The following is a 24,074-nucleotide window of genomic DNA, read 5'->3' as shown; positions in this document are numbered from 1 at the left end:
GTAGCACCATCCTACCTCACAGCACTTATTACACCTCGCACTGCACCTCGTATACTCCGAGCCTCCAGTACTGCTCGCCTGGTCCCTCCATCTCTGAAGGTAAAAGGAAAACATTCATCTAGACTCTTCTCCGTCTTGGCCCCTCGGTGGTGGAATGAACTTCCCCTCGAGGTCCGAACAGCTCAGTCACTGAGCACCTTCAAACGACAGCTCAAGACCTTCCTCTTTAGAGAATATTTAGATGAACTTGTAACTTATTGTCTGACTTCTGTATAGAATCTACAACAGAGTGAATAAAAAGAGTGTATTCATAGTCGGGGGTCCTAATGAACCAGAACTGATCACTTCATTGATTGTAACATGGAAGCACGTTGTAAGTCGCTCTGGATAAGGGCGTCTGCCAAACGCCTTAATTGTTAAATGTAAATGGTGCTGTTCTGCACAACTTTTAGTGTATTGATTATTTTTTGCAGGGTGGCAGAAGAAGAAAACTCACACAATCATAAAAACTATTTACTGGGAACAACACAGTGGGGTGAAACACTAGAAACAATATGAATGTTTCTGTACAGAAAATGAAAACTGACAGAAAATGAAAACTGACTCCCATTAGGCCCTCCTATAAAACCCAGAATAGACTGATGGAGCCATTTATTCAGAAAAGACTCCTTCTTTACAGCTGGACCTGGACACGCCGGGTTCACCTCTCGCAGCGATTTCTAAATCACATTAATTCCTGGGGTTCAGGAATAATGACTTCCAGACCTGCTTAGCGAGCCTGAGCTTCGGAAGCAGGAGGAAAAGCCACCGCTGTCACTCTCTGAGCAGCTTGGTCAAAACACATCCTTCCAAAACGGTTCCACTTACAGTCACATGATTCGGCCAGTGAGCACAAAGGCTCTTAACACTCAGGGTGACGGGCCGCTGGCAAGGCGGCTCAAATGGAGGTGTTGTTGTAATTATTCGGCCAGGTTACTAAACGTGGACAAAAAATGTCACACTTTCATTTTCGGGACTGGGATATTATTCTTATGAATGACAGTGGAACTTCTAGATAAGATAATTCAGCTCCCATATTTGGCTAAAAAAAAAAGTGAACGTGTTAACAAACTGTTATAAAATCTAAAACTATATTACATATTAATTAAATTTGAGCAGTAAATTGGACGAATAAAAAACAACAAAAATCTAACATTGTGTGTTTAAAAATGTTTATGGCCCCACATTTTTCCGTAGTCTGAATTAGACTGAAAGTCTGCACTTTAGTTGTTATTGTCACGGTGGGCTGGACGTGGCGGTGAAGGAGGACGCATAAACACGACTTCCCACGACAGGGGTTTAATACAGACTGCACACGACAAGGGAACATCAACACGCAATAACCAGACGGCGAACAGACACGAACAGGATAGTTTTATACAATTATATTAATGTACACCAGGTAAACACGAACAGGGAACATTACACGAGACCAACATGAAACTCCGGTCCGAACTCCGGATCCGGAGTCACCCATGCCGGTCCGGATCATGACAGTTTCATTTAAAATCAATTGTGATAAATGTGTAGAACCATGATTAGAAGAAAAGATGTCTGTACAGTTATTTATGGACACAAGTGTATGTAACTTTTTACTCTTCCTTCTACAACAACTTTATTTTATGTGTAATTGCACAATTGCTGCCATCATGACGTCACACTGTGCTGCCTCTGACACTGAAGAAATATTCATGTCCACTAAAATAGCGTCCATTACACATATATTCTGCAGCACTAACCAGTTCATCTTGGAGGTAGAATGTAAAGAATCGTCCTCTCCCCTCCTGAACAGTTCTCAGTGCGGCTCCTCTTCCTCCACAGGAACGGTGCAAATTCTTCTCCTTCAGATTCCACTTGTTATAACTTGTCTGGGGGAATCAGGGGTGTGATGAGCATGATATAAGGCTGCATACATATATCATGGGAGCCCATGTGTATTATGTGTATTTATTGTCTAATAATAATTTTGCTCGCAGATTTGAATTGTGGTTGCGAAGTGAGAAAGATTCTTGTCAGTCTTGTGTTTTTTGTATGAATAAAAAAGACAGAAATGTACCTCCACAGGACTCCCAGGACCGAACCACAGGGCACGTACCCACACACAGTTATGGAGAACCTGGAGAAAAACAGTCCTTCTTAACTAAGTGTAATTACACATGTCTGGAGATTCTGTATTCAAGTTAGATTTTAAGCAGAACTTCTTTACGTTTAGTTAAGATTAAACCCCGAACCCGCCTATCGTGTCGAAATTACGTGTCAGTGCGGTTTCGTGATCTGCTTTCGATTTTGTTTTCACACGCCAGGGTGCGGCTGGATGTCGTCTCAGTGCATAACAGTAAGATATTTTTTATACTTTTACTTTTATAACATGAAAGATATTCACTGGTCTCGTCATAACCTTGTTATTCAGTGTATTTATTTTACCTGAAGATTTTACTAGCGGTGGCTTTTTAGATTCGTGTTTTGCGACTTTCTCTTTATTCACAGAATTAGTATTATATTATTGAATAAAGTATACATATGGGCGCTATTAAAGGGAAAAGTGGGGACGGTTGAAAAACTCACGTTTACTTCAGCTTCTTATTTGAATCAGAATAATTTTCCCTGGTAAACATCTACAGATCTGTAAAATATATTCTAATTGTGGTAACTCTACTTAAATAATAAACACACGACCACAAAAATGGTTTTACAGCCTTTTATCTGCACGGATTCTTTAAAAATGTCAGGAGCTTCTCATAAAAACCGGACTGAAATGTTTCCTGGTTGAAGAGAGATCAGGCAAAAAACATTTCAGGAATTACACAGTTTCCCCAGCAGATGGCGACATCTATACACACTGCAACACTGAACCAACCAACAATACACATGTACCATAATAATATATTTACAGGTTATACCAAACAGCCAGGCTGCTGTTTATTACCAAGATTTCTATCTGAACCAAGACACTGAAATATAAGAAAACTTTTCTGCACCTTTAACCTCATCTTCTAGGCCCAGATTCAGTCTCTTCTTAATAAATTGAGAAAGGGTTTTGTGGCAAATGACAAAACCTTTTCCCAGTAACCTCACTGTGCTGCCTTCATCTTTCATTATGTCTACAGCTAACGCTTCACCAGTTTGACCAGCTTGGCCGGTTTGCTAACATTTGCTACTCTGCGATCCGGTGTGTTGAAAGAAAATAAATCAGAGCGTCATTTATACGTATTCCAACCAAGCCATGTTGTGCAAACGTTGATCTAATTTCAGGGGCAGAGCTTCATGGTGGTTTTGGGGGGCCATGGCCACCTCTGATCAAAGCCCCCTGTCTTGTTCATTATAGTAGTGGTGCCACTTCACCAAAAATACTGGACCAGGTTCACAAATGCTGTTAAATATTCATCCAAATGCTTACAAAACTGCTGCCCTTCACCCTGAAACACAGATGCAGGAATCAGATGTACAGGATGCCTGGAGTTAGAAAAGAAGATCTGATGTCAGCTTCATCCAACAGGAAGAGCAATCCTCCAAACATGAAGAGTGTCTGTGTGATTCTTCTGATTCTTCACTGGACAACTATGTCCAGAGCAGGTACCTTCACTAAGAAATGTCTGGATACTGGGCCACTGCCATATTTTACACAAAAGTGGCCTAAAAGCTCAATAACGCTTTGTGGGCTTCACAGATTATGCTGTAAGCAAATTAGGCTGTGAGTGTCGCAAAAAGAATAAAAAGAGTCTGACAAATTGTTCTGATGTATTGGTTCTCCTTGGCTATTCAGCTTAATCAGCAGTATTTTTCACTCACTTTATATCATGCATACTTGTATATGTAAATTTAATCACATAATTTCAGAAGGAAGCAGAGCTTTTTTTTCTTTGGACCTTCTATATCCATGGTCATTGATCAAGAGTGGCAGACTCCACAGGTTCTCTTGTCCAAGTCACGTTCTACTTGGTTTTATTATAACTTTTAAGAATTGCATGTGTGTGACACACCAATCATACCACCAGTCATACCAGGGTTGGTCCAGACCTTATCAAAAGCTTCATTAGTTTGTGTGTGCAGAGAACTTTCAAATTCACAGAATTCATATTCAGTGAGTAAAATTTAATGATTTATTTATGTGTTCAGATAAGTTTCAGGTTGTTGGTCCAGCTGGGCCTGTTGTTGCTGTAGTTGGTGAAGACCTGATCCTGCCCTGTTCCCTCAAACCCAACATCAGTGCTGTGGACATGAGAGTGGAGTGGTCACTCGCTGACTCGTATGATGTAGTGCATCTTTATGAAGAAGGTTCTGATGATCTACAGAAGCAGAGTCCAGCTTATAAACAGAGGACCACGCTGTTCAGAGAGGAACTGAAGAGAGGAAATGCTTCATTAAAACTCTCACGTGTGGCACTTTTTGATGAAAATATATACAAATGTTTTATTGACTCAAAAAACTGGTTTGATGATGTTTCATTCCAGGTCAGAACTGTAGGTGAGTATCATACATCTCCATTGAGATGATTGGCACATGTGAGCTGGGTCTGTTATTAAAATGTATAGGTATTACGGTCTTTCTCATTTCTCTTCAGCTGTGGGAACAAAACCAGTTGTCTCTGCAGAGGGACACGGGGATGGACGGGTCAGTCTAGTGTGTGAATCTACAGGCTGGAATCCAGCGCCTGAAGTCGAGTGGCTGGACAGTGAAGGGAAGATTCTTCCTGCTGAACCTACAGAGTCACACAGGGTCACTGAGGACTTCAGTGTCAAACGCCGGGTGACAGTCGAGGAAGGAGACACTCAGAAAAACATCACTTTAATCTGCAGAGTTTCATCCCACAAACATACAAAAGAAGAGCAGATTCATGTCCCTCGTAAGTACTGCTGTGTATTCCTATGTTAAGGTTAAACATTTAACATAAATCCTCCTAGCTGTTGGAAATAAATTATAGAATAGTATAGAATAAATAGAATAGAATAGGTTTTATTTTGATTATATTTTTTGATTATTTTGATTATTTTATTTTGATTATACTATATACAGTATAATATGTAATGTGGGTTGCACATTAGTGCACACTGGATTATTGAACATTATTTAAAAAGTATTTCACAGTAATGATGAACATGTACAGTAAGTACTGGATGTTGGACAGTGAGAATAATTACATTTACATTTTACATTTACGGCATTTGGATGACACCCTTATCCAGAGCGACTTACAACGTGCTTAAGTTACCATCGATGAAGAGATCAATTCCGGTTCACTAGGACCCCAACTATGAATACATCTATTCACTCTGTTGTAGATTCTGTACACAAGTTTGACAACAAGAAAATTACAATTTAATCTAAATATTCTTTAAAGAGGAAGGTCTTGAGCTGTCGTTTGAAGGTGCTCAGTGACTGAGCTGTTCTGACCTCGAGGGGAAGTTCATTCCACCACCGAGGGGCCAAGACGGAGAAGAGTCTAGATGAGTGTCTTCCTTTTACCTTCAGAGATGGAGGGACCAGGCGAGCAGTACTGGAGGCTCGGAGTAAACGAGGTGCAGTGCGGGGTGTAATAAGGGCTGTGAGGTAGGATGGTGCTACTCCATGTTCGGCTTTGTAGGACAGCATCAGTATTTTGAACCTGATGCGTGCAGCTACTGGGAGCCAGTGGAGGGAGCGTAGCAGAGGGGCGGTGTGGGAGAATTTGGGAAGGTTGAAGATCAGTCGTGCTGCTGCATTTTGTATGAGTTGTAGAGGTCGAATGGTACATAGTGGTAGACCAGCTAGAAGGGAGATGATATTGCACCGTATGTTCAAATCTAATTAAATATTAATATTGCTAACTGGTGGATAGAAAGAAGTTTAAGGGTTCGGGGATCAGACTGTGTAGTCAGTGCATGTGTGAGTTTAGTGTGGTTATTGCTTTTGGGAAAAAACTGTTCTTCAGTCAGTTTGTCCTTGTTGTGATGCATCTGTAGTGTTACCCTGAGGGCAACAGACCAAACAGATTAAAGCCAGGATGGGAGCATAGCGTGTTGAAAGTAATCTTATAATTGATGCATCGTGATGCAGACGTAGACGATTGTGCATTGATTGTGCAATCGGATACATCATGATGTTGCTTGGTGATTTTCTGGCCGCGGTGTAAAAAGTGTTAACACTTTTTGACTATGTGATGCATGTTGTAAATGTATCATGTGGTTATGTTATGTCTGTTTTCTGCATGGGTGCCGACTACACATCACTTATACTGACTACACATCCCACATTGCCATCATTAGCTTAGCTAGAACATTCTGAGAGTTTAGAAAAACACTCATATTTTTTGTGCTGAGCCTGTGGCAAGCGCAGCGCTGCAGCATTTGGTCTGAAAGCAGCTTTAGATTTTCTCCAATGAGCAGAAAAACGGTCCAGTGTGTCATCACAAAGTTTACGATGAGATTGTTGATGTGAGAGGGACTGCAGTCGCACACATCCCTGTGGGAACCGGTGGTCAGGGTGTGAATGGAGGAGAGGTGGGGGCCAAGTCTCACAGTGTGGGGCCGGTTGGTGAGAAAGTTCTTAATCCAGGTACATGTGAGTGGGGGGAGGCTGAGTGTCCAGTTTGGTGATAAGAAGGTCTAGAATTATGGTATTGAAGGCTGAGCTGTAATCCACCATGAGCATCTGATGTACAGGTCTAGGGGTACAGCCCATAACAAAAGAAAAGTTATTAACAAATTATATAAATATATAAATAAATAAGAAATAACAAAATAAATAAGAAATGCACATGAAACAAATAAAAATAAATAGACGACAAACAAGACGGGAAAACAACAACCACTGTCACGCCGGCGAGCTGACAGGGGAAGGAAGCGCAGAGGCGGGATATGCTGGGAAAGGGATTTTATTATAAATGCAGTTTTAGACCTGGAGGTGACCTCGCTACTCACCCGCGAGAACATCGGCCGACGTGACCCAGCTGGGGGCGCCGGGAGGACACGTGAGCGGAGACGGGGCTGAAGGGCTGGGGCTCAAGTCAGAGCGAAACGCCGCGGACTACGACCACCGATGCCAAGCGTTTTCCTGGCAAACGTTCAGTTCTTGGATAATAAATTGGACAACCTCAGGGGACGACTTGTATGTCATAGAGAGCTGAGGAACTGCTGCGTTCTTCTTGGTCTGGATGACCGGAACATCGGGGTGCATATCGCTCTCTGCCACGCCCGCACCTGGGATCACAGCGCGGTGCTGTTACTGCCATTTACAAGCAGAAACTAAAACGCGAGGACACGGGAGGACTGGGACATGTTCAGAGACTCATCCTCTGACCTGGACGAGTACACCACAGCAGTCACTAGACCTGCGTGGAGGAATGTATTCCCACTAGAGCTGTACGGCCATTCCCCAACCAGAAACCCTGGGTTAACGGCGCCATCCGCCGAAAGCTCCGCGAACGTACACGTGCTTTCCAGTCTGGAGATGCGAACCTGTACAAAAAATGCAGATACGATCTCCGGAAAGCCATCAGGAGCGCTAAACGGGAGCACAGCAGTAAAGTGGACTCCCAGTTCAGCTGCACACGTGACGCGCGTCAGATGATGACGGGGATTCAGATGCTGTCGGACTACAAACCACGAGCACACACACTCGATTCCGCCAGCCCATCACTCCCTAACGACCTGAACGCATTCTATGCATGCTTCGAACTCGCTAACTCCCATCCTCCAGAGCGGGCTCCAGCAGAGCTGCATGACGTCACTCCCACCGTGTCTGTCATGGAAGTGAAGAGGTGCTTCAGCAGAGTGAACATCCAGATGGAATTTTGGGTCAAGTATTGAAGGTGTGCAGTGAGCAGCTGTCTGCCATCTTTACTGACATCTTTAACACCTCACTGCAGAGCTCAACTGTCCCCATCTGCTTCAAAAACACCACCATTGTCCCAGTTCCCAAAAAGAACAAAGCCAGCTGCCTTAACGACTTTCGGCCTGTTGCACTAACCTCCATCACCATGAAGTGCTTTGAAAGGCTGGTAATGGGGTGCTGGGACTCAGTGCTACTCTGTGCAACTGGGTTCTGGACTTTCTCACCAACAGACCGCAGCATGTGAGGATCGGCAAGAACACCTCCACCACAATGATCCTCAACACTGGAACGCTGCAGGGAAGTGTTCTGAGCCCAATGCTGTACTCCCTGTTTACACACGACTGTGTGTCCAGACACAGCTCCAACACCATCATCAAATTTGCTGATGATGCCACCGTTGTAGGCCTGATCAGCAACAACGATGAGACGGCCTACAGAGAGGAGGTGAGACTCTTGGCAGAGTGGTGTCAGGAGAACAACCTCTCTCTCAACGTCAGCAAAACCAAGGAGATGGTTTTGGATTTTAGGAGGCTCATCTTCCTATCTACATGGGAGGAGGTGCTGTGGAGAGGGTCAGCTGCTTCAGGCTCCTTGGGGTCACCCTCAGTGCCGACCTCAAGTCCTCAGAACACACAGCAGCAGTCACCAAAAAAGCCCACCAACGACTCCACTTCCTCAGACGCCTAAAGAAGGCTGGGGTATCCACCTCTGTCCTCACCAGCTTCTACAGGTGCGCTGTGGAGTCCATCCTCATGGGCAGTGTTGCATCCTGGTACAAGAAAGCTCTGCAGAGGGCGGTGAAAACAGCCCAGAGGATCACAGGCACACCACTCCCAGCAATAAGGGACACACCACACGCTGTCTCAGGAAAACGAAGAGCATCCTGAAGGACCCCAGCCACCCTGCACTGTCACTTTTTACTTTCCTGCCATCAGGCAAGAGACTCAGGACAATTCACACACGCACAACACGATTCAGGAACAGTTTCTACCCCAGTGCCATCAGGCTATTCAACACATAGTATGCACTGCACTTAAATTACACACAATCACTTTCATATGCAACTTATATATATTCACCCTTCTGTGACTTATTATTTATTGCTGCTGCACTTTGCCTTCTATGTCTTCTATGTATCATGTTCTATGTTCTGTCTACATGGGAGAGGTTTTCAAGTAAGAATTTCATTGTGCTCTGTATGCTGTACTTTGTACATATGACAATAAACTTCAACCTCAACCTCAATAAAAGAACACAAATAAACAAGGTACAATGGCCGAAAAGGGAAATAAAGGGGGACAACGTAAACTGGCCCGCAGGCGTGTGGCGATTAACTCAAGACTATCACAAAGTTACCAGGTCCAGTTAACAACAGAGTTCACTACGATGTTGCCGTTCCCAAAGGGGCGGAAATCCACAGCATTTAAAAGATGTCCTGATTGGCCACACCTGGCAACATCAGCTGTGGCCAATCCTGACAACCACAGACAAGCTGCCAGACAGGGCAACAGGAGATGCTAGAGGGGCAGACCCGACAAAGGAAACCGAGGCTTCTTTTATACTGGCTGTCCGCAGCAGGAGCAGAAGTGCTCAATTTGTAATCACCAGGCACCCTGCAACACAACACCAACACAGAACAAAAACACACCAAAAGACCAGGATGTAACACTCTGCACTAAAGAGTCCTCATGTTTAAATAACCATCAGACCAACTCATTCTGCCCCTGACAGGGTTACACTTCAAGCACTGAGCTCCACTTGGCAACACATATGTAGTGTTATTAAGTTCAGTCATGCATGCAGATTGATGCAGATTGGAGTCAACAAAGATTGAGTCCAAAATCAGCATCTCAGTTCAAAACAACCAATCACATCCAGGCTTTTTTATGACTGGCTTGATTTTAAAGTCTTATAGGAAGGCATGTAAAACCACTTCATTTTGTAGACATGTCAGGATGTGGTCCGGAAGGGGATACTCTGGGTCCAGGGTTCGGACCGGAGTTTCACGTTCGTTTTGTGTTACTATGATTCCTGATTTTTTGTTCTTTGGGTGATGTTTCGTCTGTCCTGTGTTTGTGTAATAAATCCACTGTCTCGTGACTTCGTGTGTATGCATATTCCTACCTCGCCTTGTCCAACAACCGTGACAAGACACCAAAAGAAAACACACATAAAAAACATTTGTATTACCTTTAAAACTTCTCTTCCGAAGATCCCTGAGGACGATTTGGAAGTGATATTCCACGTGTTGAGTGTAATAAAATGTTGTGCATGTTATTGTGTTTGATTTACATGCTCTGTGTGTTGGAGGAGCCCGTAAGCGTTGGATCATATCAGTTTTGTCTGCAGTACTGGCTGTTGCTGTGGCTGCTGCTCTGCTTGCTGTTGTAAAAAGAGGAGGTAATTCATTTATTTAACCTGAAATGTAATATTATAACGGAATTAATTAATATAGACTTAATTTTGTATAATTATGTATAACTGATCAACCAGCTGCTATTTAAAAAAATAATATATTGCTTTCTGTTATATTGACAGTCTGATGTCATATGTGAATTTTAGGTTAACTAAGACTAAATTGCATTCTTAATTAAGATTTTGTTTCAACCAACTATTTGACCAGAATGTCCTGATTTGTCATATTTGCTGTTCCTTCCTAACAGAGGTCATCACTCTGAAAATCATAAGAACTCATAAAGTCAACATGAAGCGTCAATTTGAATCAGTTTATGAAGACAATAAACTCCTACAGGACAGAATTTACACAGAGCTCTACACCACAGAGGGAGATGGTGAAGAGATGCTTAGACCAAGAGAAACATCACACAAAACAATCAACTGCAGCAACATCTTTAGATCTTCACCTGGAAGAGAGAAAAAGATCAGAACTGTGGTGACCAAGGGTGTGTCTGGAATTGGAAAATCTGTGTCTGTTCAGAAAGTCGTTCTCGACTGGGCAGAAGGAAAAGCAGATCAAGATGTAGATTTCATGTTTGTCCTTCCTTTCAGTGAAATGAATTTGATGAAAGATGAGCAGTACAGTCTTTATCAACTTCTGCTTCACCACCATCCTGCAATCAAAGACCTGAAAAGGTATCTCAAGATGTTGGATTATTACAAGATTGTTCTCATCTTCGATGGTCTGGATGAAAACAGACTTCAGCTGCAGTTTGAAGACAACAAGAAACTTTGTGATACGACAGAAACCTCATCAGTAGAGACGCTGATAACAAACATCATTCAGAAGAACCTGCTGCCTTTTGCTCTCATCTGGATAACATCACGCCCAGCAGCAGCTCAGAAGATCCCTTTTAGCTACATCCACAGAGGGACAGAAATACAAGGATTTAGTGACACAGAGAAGGAGGAGAACTTCAGGAAGAGAATCAGTGATGAGACTCAAGCCGACAAGATCATCTCTCACATTCAGACATCAGGGAGTCTCTACACCATGTGTTATAGACCCATCTTCTGCTGGATTTCAGCCACTGTACTTCAGGATGTGCTGCTCAGAGAAGACAGTACAGAAATCCCCAGAACTCTGACTGAGATCTTCATTCACTTCCTGATCATCCAGACCAAGAAGAATCAGCAGCAGAATTGTGATGAGAGGAATGGAGCAAACAGACAGGAGCTCCTGCAGTCAGATAAAGACATCATTCTGAAATTGTCTAAACTGGCTTTTAAACAGCTGGGGAAGAGGAACATGTTTTATGAAGAAGACCTGACAGCGTGTGGTATAGACATCACCAATGCCCCAGTGAATTCTGGGATCTTTAAAGAAGTGTCTGTGTTTCAGGAAAAGAAGGTCTTCAGCTTTGTTCATGAGATGATCCAGGAGTTTCTAGCCGCGTTCTATGTGTTTTACTGCTATATGAGCAGGAACATGGAACCACTGGAGTCTTTTCTCACAGAACAGAACAGAATCTCACCAGATGACTTGCTGAATGCTGCTGTAGATAAATACTTACAGAGTGGAATTAAAGAGACAGAAATCTTTATCTGCTTTCTTCTGGGAATCCTCCTGGACTCCAACCAGCAACTCCTAGAAGATGTACTTCCCAACTCAGAGAGCAGCTCAGAGAGCCTCAGGAGAATAAGTCTGTACATCAAAGAAATATTAAGCAGTGATAACAATAATACTACAATCTCCAGTGACAAACACTTTAATCTTTTACTGTGTCTGGATGAAATGAAAGACGATTCACTGCATGAGCAGCTTGATCTTTACTTGAGATCACGTAAAGAGCTCTCTCCTGATCACTGCTCACTATTGGCCCAGAAGATCCTTGTATCGGATGATGTTCTGGATGAATTTGACCTGCACAGCTACAGGACAAATAATGAAGGTCGTCACAGGCTGATCATGGCAGTGAGGACCTGCAGAAAGGCTCGGTGAGTTCCTGAATCTTTTAGAAACTTAACAGGATCCAGTTTATACCCTCCAGAATGATGTCTGCATTTGGTAAGTTCAGGAACTTAAAAATAAAATGCAATAAATTAAAATGTTGATAATCTACATGATTGCTTTGGCAGTGAATGTGGTTCTGAGATGACTGGAACAGAGATGTCCATGTAATGTTTTGGGAGAAATTGCTTGTTGAGAATAGATATTGAGGAGTTAAATATGTCACTGCAGTTAAATACCTTTTGTGTACATCATGGTGCATTTCGGACAATTTTTGTCTGAATCAGTTACCTGGCACCAATGCTTGTGGTACTTAGTGCATGTGAAGTATTAATGGGAGTAGGTTAAAATCTTCCAAAATGTGTGATCTCCTCCCATTGTATATTCATAAATATATTCATATTTATAAAACATAATTAAAGAAATTCAAGAAACAGATAACTAACAAGCAAATTTCCCTTGACTTTATCCATTTATTTGTGTAAATCTTGAGGATACTTTTAACCTTAAAGTAGCAAACAAGCCTCATGTGCAACTTCTGTGTTGCATACTTGTAAGATCTCTAAAAAATGGACACTGTGAGATGTTTGATGTTGTAGATGGAAGCAGAGATGAAGATGTGATGAAGTCACTAGAGGTTGTACCACTGACCTCAGTTTCTTCATCCCTGTACCCCAAAAATGGACTAGAGACCAGAACTGCTGGTGGGAGTTGTTTGGAGGGAGGATCAACAGATGATCAATATTCCACATTGTAAAGATCTTGTTCTGTTACTTCCATGTTCAGAGCTAGAATGTCCAGCTTTGTCACATCTTATTTACAAACCTCTTTCCATTTTGACTTGTTCCCTTTGCTGGGGGTTTGGGCCGTAGACATTTCTGAAAATTGTGAGAGACTTAAATATCTGAAAATGAATGACTTATTTACTGGTGTTTGCTCTGAATTCACATCTGCTAGCTCACCATACACAATAGACAGACACACAAGCCTGGGTTTTTACAGCTATGCCACTATCTCAAAATTGTCAAACTGTAAGAATACCTTACCTTCATCAAATAAACGTCTTGATAAAGAGCTCGGCTACACACGACACCAGAGCCTCCCAGCACCAGTCGACAGGAGGACCTGAATGTGCTGAAGAATGAAGTTTCCATAATGATTCACAAAGAAAGTTAGAAAAAAAATACAGCGAGTTCTGATGGCAGGACCGGACTGTGTGTGTGTGTGTTTAATCTGTGTGTGTGTGTGTGTGTGTGTGTGTATATGTGTGTAATAATCAGATGTATTATTCTGTTTCTCCCAGGCTGCGTGGTTGTTACCTCACAGCTACCAGCTGTTCAGTTCTGTCCTCAGTTCTCACATCAAACTCCTCAAGTCTGAGAAAACTGGACCTGAGTATCAATAATCTGCAGAATTCAGGAGTGGAACTTCTCTCTACAGCACTGAAGCATCCAAACTGTAAACTGGAGACACTACAGTGAGTGTTAATATCAGTACTGGGTGTTGTGCTGTGTGTGTGTGTGTGTGTGTGTTTCATGTTTAAGTTAAATTGTGTTTATTTATAGAACCTTCAAAAAAACTGATAAACCCAAAGATCTACAGAAAGAAAGTGAGAGAAAAAACACTAATTAAAACACTACAGCACTACACACACACTACAGCACACACACAATGAGACAGCACTACACAGACTTTTTAGTGCCTATTAACCAGCCTGCTGCATTGTTTTAATCCATAAGTGTGCATATATTTGTGTACACAGTAATACTGCACTACAATACACACAAACACACTAAACGAACTTTTTAGTGCCTGTTAAAAGACACTCTGCAACATTTTCATCCATAACTGTGTGTGTGTGTGTGTGTGTGTGTGTGTGTGTGTACAGGTATATGTGTGTAATAATCAGATGTATTATTATGTTTCTCCCAGGCTGTGTGATTGTTTCCTCACAGATACCAGCTGTTCAGTTCTGTCCTCAGTTCTCACATCAAACTCCTCAAGTCTGAGAGAACTGGACCTGAGTTACAATAAACTGCAGAATTCAGGAGTGGAACGTCTCTCTACAGGACTGGAGCATCCAAACTGTAAACTGGAGACATTACAGTGAGTGTTAATATCAGTACTGGATGTTGTGCTCTGTGTGTGTGTGTGTGTGTGTGTGTGTGTATTATGTTTATTTGTAGAACATTTAGAACAACCTCAGTTGAACCCAAAGTTCTGCACTAAGAAAGTGAGAAAAAGAAACACAAAATAAAACACACAATGATACAGCACTAAACACACATGTTTTAGTACCTGTTAACCAACGTTTTGCAAGATTAAATCCATAAGTGTGTGTGCACTGTGTGCTGTGTGTGTGTGTGTGTGTACAGGTATATGTGTGTAATATTTAGATGTATTATTATGTTTCTCCCAGGCTGCATAATTGTTCCCTCACAGATACCAGCTGTTCAGTTCTGTCCTCAGTTCTCACATCAAACTCCTCAAGTCTGAGAGAACTGGACCTGAGTTACAATAAACTGCAGGATTCAGGAGTGAAACTTCTCTCTACAGCACTGGAGCATCCAAACTGTAAACTGGAGACACTACAGTGAGTGTTAATATCAGTACTGGATGTTGTGCTGTGTGTGTGTGTGTTTCGTGTTTAAGGTAAATTGTGTTTATTTATAGAACCTTGAAAAAAACTGATAAACCCAAAGATCTACAGAAAGAAAGTGAGAAAAAAAAACACAATGAAAACACCACAGCACTACACACACACTACAGTACACACACACAATGAGACAGCACTACACAGACTTTTTAGAGCCTATTAACCAGCCTGCTGCATTGTTTTAATCCATAAGTGTGTATATATTTGTGTACACAGTAATGCTGCACTACAATACACACAAAAACACACGCACACACACACACACACACACTAAACAAACTTATTAGTGCCTGTTAAAAGACACTCTGCATTTTCATCCAAAACTGTGTGTGTGTGTGTGAGTATGTACAGGTCTATAGGTGTGTAATAATCAGATGTATTATTATGTTTCTCCCAGGCTGCAGCGTTGTTCCCTCACAGATACCAGCTGTTCAGTTCTGTCCTCAGTTCTCACATCAAACTCCTCAAGTCTGACAAAACTGAACCTGAGTAACAATAAACTGCAGGATTCAGGAGTGAAACTTCTCTCTACAGCACTGAAGCATCCAAACTGTAAACTGGAGACACTACAGTGAGTGTTGATCTCAGTACTGGATGTTGTGCTGTGTGTGTGTGTGTGTGTGTGTGTGTGTGTGTGTGTGTGTTTGTGTGTGTGTTTATATCTAGGATTTCTAAATCATCAGGAGTTGAATGAAGTTCTGCAAGAAAGTGTGAAAAAGTAACACAAAATAAAGCACAATGACACAGCACCACACACACTATACAGGGTTTGTGTGTTTGCATGTTTAATCTGTGTGTGTGGTTGGGTGTGGTTTGTGCCTGTGTATTTATGTGCTTGTGTGTGTATTTGGGGTTTTTTGTGTATTTTGTAGGATCCAAACTGTAAACTGTAGTGTTGATATCAGTACAGGATAATAACAGTTTGTATGTGTGTAGATTAAAGTAATAAGTAAATTATTAGATTAATGTGTTGATCGTCACAATTCATTTGGTGCGGCAAGGGTGGCCAAGCAGTTAAGGAGTCAGGTTGTGGTGTCAAATTCCAAACTGTCAAGGTGCCACTAGGTACCTTTGAGTAAAGTACCTCCCCCACACACTGCTCCCGGGGCGGAGTTTATTACTTTCACTTTCACATATTTTAATGCCCAATTCCACACAACTGGACTGAGATAACCAAGAATATACTTTTATAATTAAAATCTGGTTCAGTGTTTTTCATTCTTGTAATTACTTTGAAATACTCTGTAAATACTCTATAAATACTCTGGCTTCTTATGTCATAGTTCAGGAAACAACGCAGCCGTACAGACCATGTCCATAAATATATTACACTTGGTGAAATAGAGAAATGCTCTTTATAATGCATGTTAATACGTGAATCAAGTTTATGTATAAGAACTTCATACATTTTATCCTGCTCTTATCTTTCAGAACTGATTATGGCAATTTGGTAAGAAGGACAAGGCAGAAGCATTAGTCTACTTTACCCAGTCGGGATACCCTGGATGGAAACTCTGAAAACGAAACCCTGTGTGGGAATGGAACCCAGCCTGATCAAACCAAGTAGCACAGCACCCTCAAAACTACGATGAAGTGCGTAAAACCTGCCAGACAGGTTGATCTGCCGCAGCAACCCCAACCAGCAGTAACCAAAAGAGGAAGAAGATGAGGATTGCTTAGTATGGTCATCGTTATTTGAGTGGCAGTTCAATAATATTTCAGTCAGGTCCATATGTATTTGGACACTGACATAAATTTAGTTTTTATACCTGTTTAATGAAATGTGTTCCAATTATAATTATATAATGGACATGATATGAAGACTCTCGGCTTTAATTTTAGGAGGTTTAGGAGTTCTAACTCCTCAACATGTGCCATCCTCTTTATAAAGGGACCAAAAGTAATTAGTAGTGGTGGGCCGTTATCAGCGTTAACGTGCTGCGTTAACGTGAGACTCTTATCGGGCGATAAAAAAAATATTGCCGTTAATCTATTCACAAAGTGTGGTTGGGAGCTGGGTCTATACTACGCAAGCTATTGTGCCGGAGTTAAATGGTTACACTAGATTTATAAGTATATTTCTTCTTTCTTGTGTCTTTTAGTTTCCTATTTCCTAAAGACTTTTATTTTGTTTTTGAGACCCGGTTCAGGTCTCTTGGACACATGGCGTGACCTATGAGATGTGTGTGGGGTTTGTGTGCAAAAAGTTATCTCTTTCATTTTAATTTATGTACATATTAGGAATATTTTGAATGTGTGTTATTTTGTGAATATTTTTTTATGTTCTTTTAATACTGTATATTGTAGAGAGAGGTGCAGAAAGACACGATGTATGACGTGATGTTCTGACGCGATGTTCTGACGCGACCTTGCTTTTTGTACAGGAATGCAGTATTGTGAATTCTGAATGCTTTGTGTTAATGTTCAGTTCTCTTGGACACATAGCGTGAGTTGTGAGAGAGAGAGGTGAAGAAAGACACAATGTGTGATGCGATGTTCTGACGCGACCTTGCTTTTTGTACAGAATACACTTTGCACAGAAAATCTCTTGGGTGTCAGCTCATCATTTGTGGTTCAAGAAACAAAATCAAAAAGTTACACAACGCAGAAGAAGAACCACTACACTATGATGACTTTCACCTTGATATTTTAGCGCGGATGTATACCTAGCCGAATTGCACTGTAGGGGGCGAGAACGAGTCTTCGAACTGTGAAATTACCACATCAAACGTGACGTGGTAACATGGATGCAGCTATTTAACTGAATAAACAGTTGGTAAACACAAGTACATCTTATTGAACATAATTTATTTTCATCACCAATTATCAGAGTAGAACAGATTTCTCAAGCAGTTTGTGATGCATTTTGGAAACAGATAAGCCCCTGGTCTAATGCGCCCTGTGTCTGTATGCAATTCTTCTTTTTCTCTATAGGATCACTATATCCAGAGCAGGAACTCATTCATTACCGCTTCACAAAGCTAGTATGTCTGTAGTATATGTGTATTGAATTAAAACTAGATGACACGCGAACCGGGATCAGAATGAGAGAGGCGTGAGACGCACGGAGGCAGGTAAGTTCCTCCGCGTTACTCTGCGAACACGGACGGCGCGAGCCGCAACACCACGCTGATGTTGTTGTTCGCATTTAAGGCACAAAGACAGGACAGGACAGAACGGGGCGACAGGAAGGAGTTCAGGTTTCGGGATTACAGATAATACTGGTACGATCTTACTTGGATTGACGGTTTCTGAGCCGGGTCTGACGACGGGTGTCATTCAATGACCGAGCAGCCGGCAGCTGCTCTCTCGTCAATTTATAGAAGTCACGTTACCTCGTTTCCGTGTTGCTCCTAGTCACATGATGGAATCATGTAACAGTACCCCCCCCCCCTCCAGGGCCAACCCCCGACGGCCCGGAAGTGGAGGCGGTACGCTGCCGGTACTCAGTCACCAGAGAGGGGTCCAGGATGAAACGACTTGGGATCCAGGATCGTTCCTCAGGTCCATAGCCGGTCCAGTGTACCAGATACTGGACCCCCCGACCCCTGCGCCGAGAGTCAATAATGCGCTCCACAGTGTACGCCGGTCCCCTGTCAACGATGCATGGCGGTGGCGGATCCGGAGCCGGAGGATGAAGGGAGGATCGGACAAAGGGCGTAAGTTTACTGATGTAGACCGGATGGACACGGATGGCAGGAGGGAGTTGGAGACGGTAGGTGAGGGGGTTGATCCGACTGAGGATCCGGAATGGCCCGATGTATCGAGGGGACAGTTTGTGTGACTCAGTCCTGAGACGTAGGTCTTGGGTGGACAGCCACAGTATCTGTCCCACTCGAAAGTGCAGTCGGCGATCGTGCTGGGTGGACATCCTTCGGAAGGCATCAAGGAGGGCCGACCGCGCTGATTTCCAGGCCTTTCGGCAACCATGGATTAACTGACGGACCGAGGGGACCCCGCCTGCGGGCACCTGGTGAGTGAAGATGGTGGGTTGATATCCATGACAGATTTAAAAGGGGCTATGACCGGTGGCGGAGGAGACTTGAGGTTGTCGGCCAGCTCCGTCCTAAGGAGAAATCCAGGCCAGGTGCATTGATGTTCCGGCACAAAGCACCACAGGTATCGTCCCAGCTGTTGGTTGGCCCTCTCCACCTGGTCGTTGGTCTGGGGATGGTAGTCAGAGGAGAGGCTGCAGGTCGATCCAATAAGGCGACAGAACGCCTTCCACACAGCTGAGACGAATTGGGGTCCCCGATCGGAGACAATGTCTTGGGGGAACCCATGAAGGCGGACCACTTGTTGTAGCACAAGGTCAGCAGTTGTGGCAGAGGATGGAAGGCCGGGCAGGGCGACCAAGTGGACTGCCTTGGAGAAGCGATCTACTATGGTCAGGATGGTGGTCATACCATTAGCTTCTGGGAGACCGGTGATGAAGTTCAAGGCGAGGTGGGTCCAGGGGTGATGAGGAATGGGAAGAGGACGTAGGGGTCCAGCAGTCGGAGTGTTAGGAGTCTTGGCCCGGGCACAGACGTCACAGGCATCCACCCCGGGTGGGGTGTTGGCTGGGCCAGGGTCGGACACCTGGGCGGCCCGGACCTTGGTCTCTAGTGACCACCGGAGAGGGCCCAGGATGCGGTGAGGAGGAAGAATGGGTTCGGGGTCGGATGGTTGTGAGTCTGGAGCGTGTTGACGTGACAGGGCATTGGCTTTTTGGTTTTTGGAGCCGGGACGGTAGGAGAGTTGAAAGTTGAACTGTTCGAAGAATAGTGCCCACCTCGCCTGGCGGGGATTGAGTTGTTTGGTTGTTTTGATTGATATTAGATTCTGATGGTCGGTCCAGACCAGAAACGGGGTGTCACAGCTTTGCAGCCAGTTTCGACACTCCTCGAGGGCCCACCTGACTGCCAGCAGCTCCCAGTCCCCCACCCCGTACCGCCGCTGTGCAGGGGTAAACTTCCGCGAGAAGAAGCAACATAAGTGCAATTTCCGGTCCGGACCGCTTTGAGAGAGGACGGCGCCAGCACCCACCTCTGACGCGTCCACTTCTACAACAAACGGGAGGGCAGGATCCGGGTGTTGAAGAATGGGGGCGGTGGTGAACTGCAGACACAAGGATTTAAACGCTTGAACGGCCTTCGGGGGTAGGTGGAACGGAAGGTTTGGTGAGAGCAGTGAGGGGTGCTGCGACCGTACAGTAGCCACAGATGAAGCAATGATAGAAATTTGAAAACCCAAGAAACCGTTGCAATTGTTTCAGTGTCGTGGGTAGGGGCCACGACGCCACTGCTTCCAGCTTCTTGGGCTCCATGGCCACACCCTGGGACGAGATGGTAAAACCCAGGAACATGGTGGAGCGCTGGTGGAAGGTGCATTTCTCCAGTTTACAGAACAGTCGGTGGGCGAGCAATCTCTTTAGTACTGCTCTCACGTGTTGAATATGTGATTCCAGAGTGGGTGAGTAAGCAAAACTAATCTATATTAATCTAGATTCTAGATTAATTCCAAGATTAGATTAATCTAGAGAAAGAAAAAATAATCTAGGTTCATCTAGAATCTAGATTAAAATGGCTCATTTGAATTCTGCCGAAGGCATTCAGAATATGTGTGCTACCCAAATAATGACTAAAAGTAAGTATTTGAGAACAGGTTTCTCAAGCCAGGTGGCGCATTAGACCAGGGGCTCATCTCCTGTTTCCAAAATGCATCACAAACTGTGAGAAAACTGTTCTACTATGATAATTGGTGATGAAAATAAATAATGTTCAATAAGATGTACTTGTGTTTACCAACTGTTTATTCAGTTAAATAGCTGCATCCATGTTACCACGTCACGTTTGATGTGGTAATTTCACAGTTCGAAGACTCGTTCTCGCCCCCTACAGTGCAATTCGGCTAGGTATACATCCGCGCTAAAATATCAAGGTGAAAGTCATCATAGTGTAGTGGTTCTACTTCTGCGGTGTGTAACTTTTTGATTTCGTTTCTTGAACCACAAATGATGAGCTGACACCCAAGAGATTTTCTGTGCAAAGTGTATTCTGTACAAAAAGCAAGGTCACGTCATCACATCGCGTCTTTCTGCACCTCTCTCTACAATATACAGTATTAAAAGAACATAAAAAAAATATTCACAAAATAACACACATGCAAAATATTCCTAATGTGTACATAAATTAAAATGAAAGAAATACCTTTTTGCACACAAACCCCACGCACCTCTCACAGCTCACGCCATGTGTCCAAGAGACCTGAACTGGGTCTCAAAAACAAAATAAAAGTCTTTAGGAAATAAGAAACTAAAAGACACAAGAAAGAAGAAATATACTTATAAATCTAGTGTAACCATTTAACTCCGGCACAATATCTTGTGTAGTATAGACCCAGCTCCCAACCCAATTTTGTGAATAGACTAACGGCGATATTTTTTTATCGCCCAATAAGAGTCTCATGTTAACGCAGCACGTTTTTAATCACCCGATAAGAGTCTCACGTTAACGCAGCACGTTAACGCCAATAACGGCCTACCACTAATTAAAACATTTTAGAAACATTTTATTTATAACTTAAAATCCTTTACTTACATGGAAAACTTAACATAGCTTAACATTCAAACAGTAAAATTCCCTGTAACTAAGTCAGACAGAGTCAAGCCATATGTCAGAACATTAGTCTTGGTGATATCTACGAGACGGCTGGGTGGTAGTACCCTAGTGGGTAACACACTCGCCTATGAACCAGAAAACCCAGGTTCAAACCCCACTTACCACATTGTGTCCCTGAGCAAGACACTTCACCCTAAATTAGATGCCTTTTATATATTGCGCAGTGTTTCCTTTTAAAAACCATCCGAATATATCAATTATGATAGCAGATACAAAGGACCTGTTCTCCAAGCCTTTGTACATGTGGTAGTAGCCTAGTGGGTAACACACTTGCCTATGAACCAGAAGACCCGGGTTCGAATCCCACTTGCTACCATTGTGTCCCTGAGCAAGACACTTAACCCTAAGTTGCTCCAAGGAGACTGTCCCTGTAACTACTGATTGTTAGTCGCCCTGGATAAGGTTGTCTGATAAATGCTGTAAATGTAAATATGGTTGGTACTGGTCCCAAAAAGGTAAAGGCTGAAAAAGTAAACTAAAGGCTGAAAAAACTAAAAAGTGTCAAAAGATTCAGCTGACAAATAATTAAATTATCAAGTTGTCAAAGAACAAACAATGAAAAAAGAAAATGCTAACAGGGCGTGGCAAAGATGTGTTACATTAAATTTGGTGACGTTTGAAAAATGTTAAAAAACCCTGTTGGTGGTAGTGACACATCCAATATGTCAGATTGTGAGACACTTCAGCCTCGCTCAGCCCTGATGGCTGGTCACAGGGAGCTGAAAGGTAAACCTTGCTTTTTGAACTTTGTGGGTGTCCCATAGGTCCAACCGAAGCATATTGTGCATTGTTTCTGTGCATTTCATGGTCTTACAGTGGCAGCTTTGAATGTAACACATGTTCTTTTTTGCCTTTCCCCAGTTTTCCGTGTTTTCCCAAGCCCTGTTGGCAGCACCAACTCATCCAATATGTTGGATAGTAAATAACGCTCCCATTCGAAAGAACACACAGTCATCCCAAAGGCTGGGACAAAGCATCGGCTGCCCAGTCAGAAAGAAACAGCATTCCTGGTACAGCGGGAGAGGGAAAAGGGGACAAACTTACCAGTAAAAGAAATAACATACTGTGCACATCCCAAGAGACATTCTTTCTTAAACTACCAAATATAATCTTATATGGAGAGGTTTTGGTGTATGATAATTATATTAGGGTGGTAGTAGCCTAGTGGGTAACACACTCGCCTATGAACCAGAAGACCCGGGTTCGAATCCCACTTACTACCATTGTGTCCCTGAGCAAGACACTTAACCCTAAGTTGCTCCAGGGAAACTGTCCCTGTAACTACTGACTGTAAGTCGCTCTGGATAAGGGCGTCTGATAAATGCTATAAATGTAAATGTATTAGTGTCTCATGCAAAAGGTTTTTTTAAGCTTTTACAGATAAAAAAAAAAAAAAAACATGCCTCATGCATACACATACACACAAACACACACACACACACCACTGCTGTGGTTTTGCAGACACAAGGCTACAGAATGTAGTGTAGAGTGTCTGGGCATGGGCCTCATAACTAATTATCGATCATTTGTATCAATAAATAGTTTTGCTGGTTAATTTTTGCTTAAATTACCATTTTTTTTTTTTTTTTACCTTTTATTTTTAATAAAAGACAAAAAGGCACAAGACTGTTTTCTACCTGAAAGGCTGTACAACATTTAGCTTTGTAGGGAAGGGGTAGACACCAACTCCAGACAGGCGAAGCAGAAGAAAACGGAAAGCCTAATTTATGGACTCATCAGCCTGCTAAACACTGGGTGGTAGTAGCCCAGTGGGTAACACACTCGCCTATGAACCAGAAGACCCGGGTTCGAATCCCACTTACTACCATTGTGTCCCTGAGCAAGACACTTAACCCTAAGTTGCTCCAGGGGGACTGTCCTTGTAACTACTGCTTGTAAGTCGCTCTGGATAAGGGCGTCTGATAAATGCTGTAAATGATCAAACCCTGAGAACACTGATGTTCTTGATTTCCTTGTTTTTCGACATTAATGTTGAAAACCATGTTATGGTAGACATCCAATAAAGTCCGTCTTATAACAGAGTAAGGGCTTCATTACACAACATTACATTGAATTAGCAGACACTTATCCAAAGCGACTTACAGATGAAGAAAAAATAAACATTCAAGCTCCACAACAATGGCAAACATATTGTTATGATCCGGTCTGAAAGGGGAGTTTCACTGTTGTCCTGTGTAATGTTCCCTAATCGTTTTCACCTGTGTCAATTGTATAAAGCTGCCCTGTTCGTTTCTGTTCGCCGTCAGGTCTTTGAAGTTATGTTCCATGTTCACCAGTGTCTCGGCTGTCTCCCCTGTCTTGTGCTTCACCTATTAAACCCCGGTTTCGTGATGTCAGCGATTGCGTCCTTCCTTCCTGGTCTCCTCTCCGTCCTCTTCTCCGTTCACCTGCCTCGTCATGCCCGCATGGTTGTGGCACATATAAGTATGACTAGACATCATGTTTTTCAAAGAACCTGCACATTAAGTTCATGTAAGCT

At 43.0% G+C, this 24,074-nt stretch overlaps 1 protein-coding gene and 1 long non-coding RNA gene across 16 annotated transcripts; one reads left to right on the top strand and one right to left on the bottom strand.

Annotated features, from left to right (window-relative positions):
* Positions 1-1,223: 1,223 nt before the first annotated feature.
* LOC114803163 (uncharacterized) lies at positions 1,224-2,297 on the bottom strand. The gene is made up of 3 exons (XR_003751885.1): positions 2,246-2,297; positions 2,096-2,155; positions 1,224-1,907 (listed from the first exon to the last, which is right to left on the bottom strand). It is a non-coding gene; the product is annotated as an uncharacterized LOC114803163 (long non-coding RNA).
* A 7-nt stretch (positions 2,298-2,304) lies between these two features.
* LOC114803126 (NACHT, LRR and PYD domains-containing protein 12-like) lies at positions 2,305-22,772 on the top strand. Of its 15 annotated transcripts, XR_003751876.1 has the most exons (13): positions 2,305-2,374; positions 3,467-3,612; positions 4,156-4,503; positions 4,601-4,882; positions 10,159-10,248; positions 10,512-12,243; positions 13,560-13,733; positions 14,189-14,362; positions 14,676-14,849; positions 15,310-15,483; positions 16,344-16,591; positions 17,364-17,365; positions 22,436-22,771. XR_003751876.1 is itself a non-coding variant. In XM_029002475.1 (11 exons), exons 2-11 carry the CDS (start codon positions 3,480-3,482, stop codon positions 16,387-16,389), a joined length of 3,327 nt encoding a protein of 1,108 aa, XP_028858308.1. In that variant the 5' UTR covers positions 2,305-2,374; positions 3,467-3,479; the 3' UTR covers positions 16,390-16,927. The 15 variants fall into 15 exon arrangements, 7 of the variants coding, with proteins under 7 accessions (XP_028858308.1, XP_028858311.1, XP_028858310.1 ...); XR_003751877.1 differs by lacking the exon at positions 17,364-17,365 and having other exon boundaries at positions 22,436-22,772; XM_029002475.1 differs by lacking the exons at positions 17,364-17,365; positions 22,436-22,771 and having other exon boundaries at positions 16,344-16,927.
* The last annotated feature ends 1,302 nt before the right edge of the window (positions 22,773-24,074 follow it).

Source organism: Denticeps clupeoides, chromosome 14 (assembly GCF_900700375.1).
Source record: "Denticeps clupeoides chromosome 14, fDenClu1.1, whole genome shotgun sequence".
NCBI lineage: Eukaryota > Metazoa > Chordata > Actinopteri > Clupeiformes > Denticipitidae > Denticeps > Denticeps clupeoides.
The sequence above is the reverse complement of the archived record's forward strand: the minus strand, read 5'-3'. Positions and strand labels throughout refer to the sequence as shown.

What these genes read in the sequence shown, in the direction of transcription:
- LOC114803126 (XM_029002475.1), top strand. Translation starts at nt 3,480, where the DNA reads ATGTACAGGATGCCTGGAGTTAGAAAAGAAGATCTGATGTCAGCTTCA. An exon ending in ATTCCAGGTCAGAACTGTAG is followed by an intron (nt 4,504 to 4,600) that starts GTGAGTATCATA and finishes ATTTCTCTTCAG; the next exon opens with CTGTGGGAACAAAACCAGTT. An exon ending in TGTAAACTGGAGACACTACA is followed by an intron (nt 14,850 to 15,309) that starts GTGAGTGTTAAT and finishes TGTTTCTCCCAG; the next exon opens with GCTGCAGCGTTGTTCCCTCA.